Below are 12,305 nucleotides of genomic sequence, written 5' to 3'. Positions count from 1 at the left end.
TTGAGCAGGGGGTTGGACTAGATATGACCTCCTGAGGTCCCTGCCAACCCTCACTTTCTGTGATTTTATGGTTTATACAGCAGCAGTTGAGTTTCTGAGGAATCAGGGGTGCTCTACCCTTTTGAAAATTAAGCCCACGCTGTCAAAAACTTGGTAACCCAAACAGTGAGTCACCCAAATTTATGAATGGGCTGACAGCACTTAGTGGGCATGTCTACATGACACGTTTATTGTGGAGCTGCCTGATTAGCTCTGCAGTAAACATCTCAGTGTGTGCACATGTGCCCCATTAGGCCGCAGTCAAATAATAAAATCTACCATAGGATAGTACGGTATAACCTCATAAATCCGGCATCCTTGGGATCTAGCACCTGCTGGAAATTTGAAAATTCTGGATTTTTGAAACTGTGTGGCCGCTGCCCTGGGACTGGCTACTCCTGGATGTAGTGTACTTTTTTTAACGTGCCGGATTTTTGAGAACCCTGGAATTTGAAAACTAGATTTATGACTTTTTACTGTACTTGTAAATTCAAGTGCTAGCCTACTGCAGAGTTTTTTTAGTGTGCAGAAGTGCATGTGTAGATGCTGATGGGGCTGCTTGAGGCACAAGAATGATTTATGCAGGCAATGCCTGCCAGCTAGTCCCACACTGGAATACCCTTGTGCCCCAGCCATCCCCTCTGCAGCATGTTGAGCCAGGAGCAGCCCTGGGCTGGCAGGCTGACCCCCCGGACCCTCTGACAGCTGGGGGTGCACCAACCTGGCTCAGTGTGCTGTGGTCGTTTAAACGCAGTGCCCGTGAGCAATAAACTCTGGTGCAATATGTGCCAAAGTTTATTGCTGCACATTAATTGTGTGTAGCTGCACCCAGTGAATCCACAGCAGAGCCAAGAACCAAAGCTCCCCTCTCAGTCCTGTGCTCAACACATTAGGCCATGCTAAACCATGATGGTTTCTCTAGATTTAATCTGTTTTTGTGAGCTGCAATGGGATACAGCAAAGGCCACCTTTTAAATGTCCTGACCTAAAGCAGAAATCCCCAACAGCTATCCACAGTGTTTTGGGGTCAATGGGCCCGAAGGAGCAGAGGTGCTTATCTAGCTAAGATCTATGCCTGCCTAATGGCTACAGTTGTCTGCACAGACGGGGAGCCCAGTTCCTCTGGAAAGCCCTCATCTCCACCTCAGTTTGGTGCATTTCAAATGGGAAATGCAGCCAACAAAAGGGCCTCAAGCAGCTGTTCTCATAGCCCATCAGATGCATCCTGGTCATGCTTCGAGCAGCTTCTGATTTTAATATCACACTAAAGAACTTGTTGGCTGCTGTCCTGCTGCTGGCTCCTCTCCATTTTTAATTTAAATGAACTTAGTGTAGCATTTCCCAGCTACTGCTCATGAGGGTCTTCACATTCAGCGACCTTGCTGCAGAATTTAGATTCAGCTTGTCATGTCAACACAAGGCCTTTGGGTATAACTAGCAGCAGTGGGAGGTGGGGGGCAGTGAGCCAGAAAAGGCCCAACATGGTGAGACATTTCCTTCAGCAGCTTTCCAAAGTGACTAGGGAGTGTGAGAACCAAACTTAAAGGTCTTTAAAGAAGCTAGCTTTTCAGACAGCACTGATCAGTGAAATCCTTTAGATTAGGCCTCTTTGAGGAGCCTTGAGTTGGGCAACCAAAATCCCTAGTCCCTTTTGCAAATCTTGGATGAGATTTGTTAGACTACGTGGGAGGCACTTGCCACAGGGGCTATATGAACTGGAGCAGGATTGTTCAGCTGGTGACCCAGGGGCATCATGGAGCCAGTAAGGGGTTAAATTGTCACCCCAGGACCTCTGCCTGGCTGTTGCTTCCCCCATCCCACTGGCTGCAGCAGAGTCTCTGGGCTCCCCTTCCTTCCTCTGGCTGTTGCTTTCTACCCACTCCTCAGGGAGTGGGGCAGCGTGGTGTGTCACGTGGGAAGCTGAGGGTGAATCTGGAGCTGTGAGGGTACATGATGCAATGTGGGGAGAGTGGGAGGAGAGGGTCACCCCATGCAGTGCAGTGGGGGGGACACACAGTGCAGCTGTGGGGGAGGAAGGGGTCCGTACAGGCACATAGTGCAGTGGAAGGCTAATGTCACCACATTGTGCCACCTGGGAGGCTGTGGCTTTTGCTGGCATGGCCCATGCGTGATACAGGCCCTGCTGATGTAGCCCGCGAGGCATTCAGAGCCTGGCCATATAGACACTGGACAGCCCTGGTTTGGATCATTAAAAAATTGGGCTGTAGGTAGAATTGCAGATGGAGAGGTCTGCACCAGATGGCATGGTAAGGAGGAAGAGTGGGGACCAGACGAGGTTGTCTTGCCATCGTCCTCTCAAACCGGGAAACTGCTTGCTCCTGAGAAGACCGTGCATGCACAGATAAGCATCTAGTCTCTGGGATGCTTCCCCACATTGGCACTGCTCACCGTGAGGGGTTTTCCCTGTCACCAGCACCCTGAGATAGTCACTGAAAAGTAACCGTGCGTCCTTCTACAGTTTGGTCTTCCAGCTCTGACTGTCCCATCATGCCTCTCCCTAACCTTTTCTTCCTCTTTCAGGCATGACAGCAATCCCATGTGCATGTCTGGGCATATTCCTGGGCGGTCTCCTGGTGAAGAAGCTCAGCCTGTCTGCACTCGGAGCCATCAGGATGGCCATGCTAGTTAACCTGGTGTCCACAGCTTGTTACGTCTCGTTCCTCTTCCTGGGCTGTGACACAGGTCCTGTTGCTGGGGTTACTGTTCCCTATGGAAACAAGTGAGTGCACACTGATTTTCACCTCCATCCCTCACACCCACCAGCCCATTATCCTGGCTGGACAGTAAAGCACAGTGGCACGTTACCTCAGCTAATCTGCTTGTATCCGTTCTGGTTTTCTGTCTGGCTGTCTTTTATTGCAGCCATCACTCAAATATTCAAGTGCCTCCAGGGCTAAGTAACAATACAGATTAACAAGACTGCTGCACGCATACACGAGGGGCTGCATGAGGGAAACGCCACTAAAGTCATTAATGTTGCAGCCGGTATCACCTTGGCTGAATGTACCCTGTATCACAGAAGTGCTAGGAAATAAGTCATAAAAAGGAACGTAGGAAGTAACTTCCATTGGGCTCAGCCCAAGTGGCAGGAGACAGAAGGTCAGTTATTTACAAGCTGTGGACACTTACTCCCACTGCCAAAGTCGGCAGAATCACGGGTACACGCCACTGCTGAGAATCAGAGAGATCGCTTACCTTTGAGTGCCTGACTGAGGATTTCAGGGTGAAATGGGGCACATCCTTTTGTAAACTTGGCTATTTACTGCTGCCCAACTCACTGCCTGGCTGCATTTTCGGTGGCACATTAGGACCTGGTGTGCCCTGTGGAGCTGATGGGACACTATGAGGCTGTGTTATTTCAGGGTTCTCTGGATGTGATGGGGTCCCTCTCTGCTACTAGTTCTTCCTATGCTAGATGCACACCGTCCAGCCGCTCCTGCCTTGGAGCGCTGCTAGCCTTGGGCTGCGCAGTGCTAAAATGTGTCTTGTGCAACTTCACTTAAAATTCCCCCTCTCAGTCCTGAGCTACCCTAGAGAGATGATGGCACCAGAAGGGGTAGTGTGTTTTTGTCGGTGTCAGAGTATATGACCTAGAGTTTTTTTCTGCTGCCCCTCATGCCGTATGTTTCCAGTTGTTGGCTTCCCAAAGCCTTTGTCATGCAGCGCTGCTTGAGGAAGCAAGTGGGGGTCATGGCACTCCCCATGCATTTCTGACTCTGCTTCTTTTACAGCGCAACTCCGACCTCACCCTTGGACCCATATTCCCCCTGCAATAACAACTGTGAATGCCAAACCGATTCCTTCACTCCAGTCTGTGGGGCAGACGGGATCACGTACTTATCCGCCTGCTTTGCTGGCTGCAACAGCACGGTAATTGTCCTGATTTACTCAGTGTCTCCTAGCCATCTGCGCGGGTGGGTTTGTGTGTGTGTGTGCATGTGTATGTGTGGGTGAGAGAGACAGAGCGAGATACAGATGTGCAAGACTGGAGTATATCCTGTACAGAGCTGCTCATTTTCACACAACAGTGGCTGAAGCCCCCTAGCCGCATCTTCTCACCTAAGAGTGAGAGCAACTGAATAGGCCATCTTTCACTCGCTCACATAAATGTCTCTGACAGTCTCCCTACATCACATAAAGATCTGTCAGACCCCAGAGTGACCAGCCTGGGCCTGTGGCAGAGTCCAGACCCACCTGGAGGGACTCACGGGTTCTGCGCCTGGCCGCTTATAGAAAGATCGCTTGCTTCCTGCTGCCTCCCCTCTTTCTCCTCATTCCTGTTTCTTCACAGGCCCTAATTCCTCTGCTCTCCATCGTCTCCTGCCTTCCTCATTCCCGCTTCCTTCCCTTTCCTCCTTTTCCTCTGCTGTTTCAACCACTTTTTCTCTATTCTCCCTTCTCAGCCAGAGTCGAGAACAGAGGACCAGCGGAGCAGCAGGGATTCCAGCTCACATTGATAGCCACAGGCACTCTGTTTATTCAGTCTCACTGTCTCTGGGTTTGTTTCATTTAAAGAACAAACCCTCTCTGGGGAAGGAGACCAGCTCTTTAGTGACTCAGAATCTCCTATGATGCCTTTTAAGATGAGGGATTTTTATTTTTTTTTGGGTGGTGGGGGAGGAAAGAAATGCCTGAAAAGACTGTCCCATTATTTTTTTATTATTATCACAGCTTTGCTATCTTAAGACTGATCACTGCAGGAATTAAAGGGGCTCCATGGATACTAGGATCCTTAGTGCTACAAGTGAGATAACAAAAGATAGATTGGCCAGAAATCTCTTCTGAAGCACTCCAGGCCCCTTGTTCTTCTGCGTACCCGGGATCTTATTAAATGAGACTGGGTGCAGTGGCTGCTCACGGCTGCCGAAACGGCACAGCGCGCCATATCCAATTATCCCTGCTCTGCTTTGCCCTTCTTTATTTGTGAAACTGTATTGCTTTGCGGTTCCCCCCACTGGCCCTGCCTCTGATATGCTCAATGCTCTGCCTCTCCTTTCTAGTGAGCATACCATGTAGATTGCTCACTTTTAATCCTAAGCCACCCCAGCAGAAACTGGGAAATCATTACATCTCGCAAAAAACAAAGGACAGCTTCCTGCCCATCTCCACTGTGCCAGTCCAGAGACAGATGTGCTGTACAGCTACTGGGTGTGTGAGAGGAGGCAGGCAACTCAAAAAAAAGCAGGTTGGTGCTTGAGGAGGGCAGAGAAAGATGGGCATTAAAGCTGAACAGTGAGGTGCATCTCATGCCCTCAGTTCCCTCCATGAAGGAACACACAAGCCTGGAACAACCAGGAGGCTGAGACAAGGGCTCACTGCTAATAAGCAATGAGTCATGGCGCACAGCAGAAATCTCCTGCCATTTAGCCACCCTGCAGGGTACCAGCCCTTGCATCTGACCTCACTGGCATCTTCAGTCAGAATTTCAGTGGACAGGTGCTACATGGGGATTTTTTTACTTTACATGCGCAGGTGCATCTGTTTTGGCGACAGGCTGGATTTGTGTCAGCCTCTCTTCCACCCTCTAGTGACTGCAGTATAAGATCTCTGTCTGTGTGACCCATGGGCCCAGGACCAATGACATGGTTTCACAGCCAACCTCTCAGCAGCAGCAAAGGATGCCAACATCTAGGTCTTTGAAGAGGATTTTAGGCCAGGACATTGCACACAAAATTGCAAAAGCTGCATGTGTTAATCTCCTGCATTTCCTTGGCATTAACCTTATGCCCAATTTTGCTCCCTAACACCGTTGACATGGAACAAAGCATCAGTAGAAAGATGTCTGCCCACTATGCCAGGTCGTTGGCAAGGAAAAAAATTAACTAGTTACTTGCAGAGCATAAATGTGAAATTTATGTTGATTCTGCTTACGGCAAACTTTTCATTGCTTAAAACAGAGCATTGTAAAGGAAGCACGGCATGTGTCTCCAATGATTGTGTCAGGTCTTCCTGCTCATTATATAACTACAATGCCTAACATATCACAAATATAAACCCACCTAGCAAACATCTTGCTCTCCCACAGTCTCTTTCTGTCTTTCCTGGTTTACTTCATCATCATCTTGGGGTTCTGGCAGTAACATTCTGGGCGTGAGTTACAGAAGCAATAGCATCCTCTGGAAAGGACATTATCAAGAATTATGGACTGGTTTGGCCAAACAGTGGCCCTGAGGCAAAGCCAAATTGCCAAACCAAGTTTTAAACCCATAATCCATGTAATGACCTGTCTAGAAGGCCTTGTGGATGTTATATGCTTGTGATGAGCCAAGGGTTGCTTTTTACAGGGACATAAAGTTCTCTGAATGCTTTATTTAACGTTACCCCATTGTTTGTTTCCCAGCTTTTCCTCTCTGTGGACAACTTCTGATGTAGTTTGTAGCACTCGGTTAGTTTGTCTGTCTTAGACACCATTGTTCTCTGTGATTAAGTTGGTCTGCAGAGGTGCAGTTGAGCCTAAGGCTCTGGGTTTACTAGTGCTAAAGGGGGAAAGAAACGGCTCTTTCATTTCAGAAAATTCTCTTTCTAACCATTCCACAGCTATCAATGACCCTTGAGACCTGAGCCATAGACCGTATATCTTGTTTGTTGCATGGTGGTGGTTTTCAATTACCCCTTTGGCAAGAAGAACATGATTTCCAAACCTGATGTTACAGCACTGAACTCTTAGGGCGTTTATACACATGCTTTGGGAGTGGGGGTGGGGTACTTTAATTAGAGCGGCTCCAAGAACCATTCTAATTAAAGCACACAGAACATCACATGTATCAGCATCCCTGGGCTGAAAAATGGTAGCGAGGGTGCTTTAACTAAAGCTTGTTGAACGAGCTTTAGTTAAAGCACCCCTGCCACCATTTTTCAGCACAGGGACAGTGATACCCATGACACTGGAATTTGCTGGAGCATGCTAATTACCACACTTCAGCAGACTCAATTAGTCGAGACTGCTCCAACGCGCTGTAATTATGGGGCAGCCTCACTGCATGTGTATTGGCACCCTTAAGGCTTTACATTGAAATACCAACCATTGCTCACCAGTTGCTGCCAATTTTATTAGTTTTTTTTGATAACACAAATATGGGGAGTTTCCCCTCATAATTTCCACAAGCAGTTGAGCCAGTTGTATGTGTAAATTTTGCCACATATAAAAATCCAGTGCTCAGGCAGTAAGCTTTCGAGTTGCAGGAAGATGATGATAAATTTGCAACCAAGTGGCGACAGGATTGCAAAGCATTCTGTGGGACTCGATAGTGATTTGGCATGTGGAGCAAAGTATTGCCTCTTCACAGAAAGAGGGTGAGCATCTGTGTTTGATGTTTCCACGTTTGATGTTTCTGTGTTTGATGCCAGTGTGTTGCTGTAGCACATGCTATAATGTCAGTAACAAACGATCAAAGATCTCCTAGGTAAGGACTGGATTGGGCACCCTGCACAGTGCTGCAGTCGCAACAAGCTGTGTTGCACTGCCATAGGAGACTGCAAGAGGATAGAGGGGAACAGGTCTCAGCAGAGGAGGTAGACACACCTGGAGTGGAGAGTACTCCTGGGGCTCCAGTTGCCTGGGATGATTTTTGCCCCAGTCAGATTTGCAGCTACTAAGCTGCTCCCAGTACCCTCTGTAATACACCTCAAGTACATCCTAGCCCAATACATATGTCTAATTGAGACCCAGTTCTGACATCCTGCTTACCTGACACCAGTGTAACTCTGCTGGATTCACACCAGATTTGGTTTCACGTAAGTCAGGACAGAATCTGGCCACTGAACATAAGAGCCGCGTCCCTCCTTCCTACTGGGTTTCAGCTGCAGGGACTAAGCCAATTCCACGTATATGCCTGAGACTCCCTTGGCTTTTGTGCACAATAAGGCCTTTCCCATAACAGGTATGCCAGCAGAATTGATTTGGGTCTTATCTATACCAGGACTCCAGCATGAGCACATTGCCAGTGAAGTGGTAGGCTGATGTTAGATGGTGCTTATCCCAATGAGGTTTGCCCCCATAAATTGCGAGCACAAGTCCAACTAGCGGCATTGCAGTCTGTCCACATTGGACTGGTGTAAGGACAGCACTGTATGTACTAGTTGCCCTCATTCTGACCATCTGGCAGGTGGCTGTTTCAGGCTGGAAGGAGAGGTGCTTATTACAGACAAACGGGCACCTGTCTTCATGCTGTAGTATAATGTGGTTCCAGGAGTCCTGTGGGCTTGTGTCTGCCAAAGTGATTTTCAAAAGAAATGCTTGACTCCCGTACAGAGAGGGATCAGTGTCAGCAAGGAGATGCTGGAGTCCCTGTTGGTATCTGTGGAGGCATTGAACTAGAACATCTGCTGTTGTGAAGCCCTAAATAAGACCCAGCCTAAAAGCCAAGGAAGCTCTCTTTGAACCTAAGGGGGGAGTTGGCTTCTGGATTTTGTATGTTATTTTATTATCTTTTTCTGGTGTTCTCGTTTCCTTATGAACATGTGACTTGCAAAGCCAGCTGCCTGGCAGAGACAAGCCATGAATCATTTATGATAGTTTTTGCTCTGTATTCATTAAGGGATTCCTTGCTATTATTGTGGGCCTTAATTGTGCTGACATTCCCCCGCTCCGAAATTTCAGCAGGGTGAGCACAAAAAAATAAAATAATAATCTGACAGGCAAACAAATCTTCTTCTGACATCCTTTGCTTGCAGGAAAGATCAAAGGGAATGTGGTGGCTTCTTTTTCTTTCTGAGCGCATATTGATAAAGTTTAGCTTGCCTGACGGCACCTTTCAGCTCTGCACAAATCCTTCTCAACTGGATGGCATCTATTAGTCCCATAATACATTTGAAGGCCATTATCACCGGTGTCTCTGCCACCACCCCTTTGGTACTTAGCTCATCGCAAGAAGGTACACACATCGTGGCCTCTCCTTTCCCAGCGTACCAGGCACCCAAATGAGACAGCCAAGCAGCAGCAGCAAGCAGAGCTGCAGATTTACCTCTTTTTATTACAGTGATTTAATTATAACAGTCAGGAAGACAGAGGTGTAGATTGGAAAGTAATTATAACCTTAATCTGGTGACACTTTTGTCATGACGCAGGGCCACAGATCCTTTTCTTTCTTCTCTTCACAAGGGTTTAACTTGATGGCAATTTTCTTGCCGCAGCGTTTGTTTGCAAGACTTGAAAGGAGAGGAAGAAAAGAATAAGGCAGGGAAGGAGCTACCTGGCTGCTAGAATGAATCAGAGCCGGTGCTCTTTTGAAAACTGCAAGCCTTTCCCAACTGGCTCAACAAGCGACTTTATTAGCAGTTAGTTAATTTACCGCTGGAGTAAATGGAAATGCCAGTTGGCAGCATCCCCCGTGTAAAAAGCCAGGTCTTGTAGGGTGGGGGGAGGGGGTGGGATCTGTTCTCACTAAACCCTGTGCCATGTGCTTTTTGCAGAATCTCACTGGCTGCGCATGCCTCAGCTTGGTCCCAGCCGAGAACGCTACAGTCGTGCCCGGAAAATGCCCCAGTCCTGGTTGCCAAGAAGCCTTCCTGACATTCCTCTGCGTGATGTGTGTTTGCAGCATGATTGGAGCCATGGCACAGACACCGTCGGTTATCATACTGATCAGGTAAGGCTCAGGAGCTGGTGAGTCACTGCTTACAGCTCATTGCTGTTTCCAGCAGGCTGTAGAAGATTACCTGAGCACAGAAAAGCTCCTGTGGGGTGTCTCATTCAAGGTCTGGATGTTACTGCCTTCCATCAGGTGGAATCCTGGTTTCCCCAGGCCTCTGACCCCATTCAAACCAATGGGAGACACAGATGATCAGTGGATCTCAGAGATTTGAGTACGCCAGTACCCACCTCTTCGTTTGTTAGCTACACTAATGGTGACCAGAGTTCCTTTGGCCTTCAATAGGATTGTCACAAACAGGGGTGTAGGTTGTAGCCGTGTTGGTCTAAGGACATCAGCAGACAAGGTTCTTTGGGTAAACCTGATATCTTTTATTAAACCAACTCAGATAGTTGGAAAAATTCTTCTTAGCAAGCTTTCAGGTATAAATAGCCATCCTCAGGCTGAGGAAGCATCTGCAGTTGGTGTGTGCTCTTCCACTGTCAGGGTCTCCTTCTGCCCCCAACCTCCCTCCACTGTTGTGAAGCTTGAAAACTAACTAAGATTTGCCTCTCACATTGCATCTTGCCCCCAGTGAGCCTTAGCTCTGTCTATCTCGGTCCAGGTCCTGCAGCTCTAGCAAAGGAAGTTTTGCCGATTTATGAGGCATAACCCTGCGGTTTGTACAAAATTGTTGGTCCTCTCTTCCACTCAGAGCTACCAGCAATTGCTCTGCAAATCAGCTTTACCAGAGGCAAGCAGTAAGGTAAATGAAGCAACAAAAAGATTTATCCCTCAAGCAAGATCAATCACATAAACATGCAACCAGAAATTGTACAAATTGAATACAAGGAAATAACCCCCACAACATCAGAGAAGGATCTCACCCTCCTCCTTTTACTAAAATGCAATACCTCTTTCTTGGCCCAGGTGACTGTATAGCTCTCTCCTGATGGAGTATTTCCCTGGAAGTAGCTTCTCAGCTTGACATAGTGGTTATCCCAGGTCTGCCAGCTGGGGGACTAAATCACTCAAAGATCTTTAGCAAAGAAGCTTCTCCCAAGGCGTCCCTTAAGGGCCATCACCTTATTCACTCATGTATATTCTGTTCAATTCTTGAGGAGCATGTCTGCGTTATGCAGATGAGTTTCTCTCCACAGACATGTATCTGCCTGTCAGGCCAGGTGGCATTGCTGATTTACAATTATATCTAAGACATATCGGAATATTTACACCTTCCCAGCCAGATAGCCCCCAATCCAATTTCCTTAGCTAACAGTCATTCACAAGAGGTGTCATCCCTCTCTTATCCTTTTCAAAGGTGAGAAATATCAGTATTTGCTTGCTATTCCTTTCAGGTGTCCAGCTTCTGCAAATGGTTCCCCCTTGCTAAAGGCTTCCCCCCTTTGAAATGTAAACCATGGTTGTCTGGGATTGACAGTTCTGCCCAAATATGTATCACTGCCTCTCTGGCTGATGGATATGCTTATCCATCCCAAATGCAAATTCTCAGAGATTAACTTCCCTTCTGCCAGCCAGGGCTTTCTCTGAATTGTGAATAGCCATTGACTGGCCCAGGCATCCCTGACATTTAAGTAGCATTCACTCTGTTGACTATTGCTAATCGCATTATAAAAATTCAAAAAATGCATTCACCTCCAGTACCACAGTTCATACAAATGCAAAAATAATAAAACTGAACATAGCTTAACATCGGCTATAAATCAAGACCAAGCAGTACATTAGTAAACCTAAGTTGGGAAAAGATCTATGCTGATAAACTGTGAACCCTGCAAATCAGCACTGCCTTTGGAGTGAATTTGTGTTACAAGACGGAGACTCAGATCATCAAAACCCGTGCTGCTTAATAAGGGCTTAGCTCCCCAGTAGACACCAAAAAGAAGCAATCAGGACTCGTAGTAGAAATGATATCTTTTATTAGAATAACAAGATTTTTTTGCAAAAAATAATTCTTTAATTGCAAAAGAGCTCAACCTTCTGTGAAGATTGGGAGCTGCTGAATGATGGGGTCTTCTGAAAATCTGGCCACTTCATGAGATATCTGAAAGGGGGGCAGATCCTTCTTGGATGCCTCGTCTCCAGTTCATGAATTCAGGTGTGCAGGTCACTTCCTTTGTTTCTTCAGGTCTCTGTTATGTTCAGCAGTGGCACGTTCAGCCCTGGTAGGATTCCCCCAAGTTCAGTGTATAATACTGACTTGGTGAATGGACCTGAGGCAACCTGAGTATGGACAGGTAGGAAAAATGATGCTGGAAGGGGTGAGGTAGAGAAGGCTTAGGCTTCTGACACAGCCACCCAGAAAAGGAACGGGGATGAGAAAAGTTCTGTTTTGGTCCTTTTCACAGGGGCTAAAGATTTTAATGCTAAAATCAGTAAGGTGGCAGAATGGAAGATGTTTCAGCAATAGCTGAAAGCTGTGGCTTCATGAAGATGTTTTAGGAACATGTGAAAATAAAAGAGACCCAAGGCTGGACTAAATGAGCTAGTCTCGGTCAACACGTACATCAGCAGAGGTTAAAATGTTAGGAGCAATGAGAGGTGTTTAGGTCCCTGCTGGATTTGGCCCAATATGTCAACAGCAACAAAAGCAATTTTTTAGTTACGTTTAGTGCATTGTATGGAACATCTGTGGCTGCAAACATATATTCCCATGCA

At 47.1% G+C, this 12,305-nt stretch overlaps 1 protein-coding gene across 1 annotated transcript in view; it reads left to right on the top strand.

The window, feature by feature from the left end:
• The window catches only part of SLCO3A1 (solute carrier organic anion transporter family member 3A1), a 267,397-nt gene that overhangs the window by 224,408 nt on the left and 30,684 nt on the right, over positions 1-12,305 (top strand). The window contains exons 6-8 of the mRNA XM_019504044.1: positions 2,581-2,779; positions 3,792-3,930; positions 9,472-9,647. Of these exons, the coding sequence (XP_019359589.1) occupies positions 2,581-2,779; positions 3,792-3,930; positions 9,472-9,647 (514 nt within the window). The remainder of the gene's footprint in view (positions 1-2,580; positions 2,780-3,791; positions 3,931-9,471; positions 9,648-12,305) is intronic.

This window comes from Gavialis gangeticus, unplaced genomic scaffold (genome assembly GCF_001723915.1).
Source record: "Gavialis gangeticus isolate Ggan-Ray unplaced genomic scaffold, GavGan_comp1, whole genome shotgun sequence".
Lineage (NCBI taxonomy): Eukaryota > Metazoa > Chordata > Crocodylia > Gavialidae > Gavialis > Gavialis gangeticus.
The sequence above is the reverse complement of the archived record's forward strand: the minus strand, read 5'-3'. Positions and strand labels throughout refer to the sequence as shown.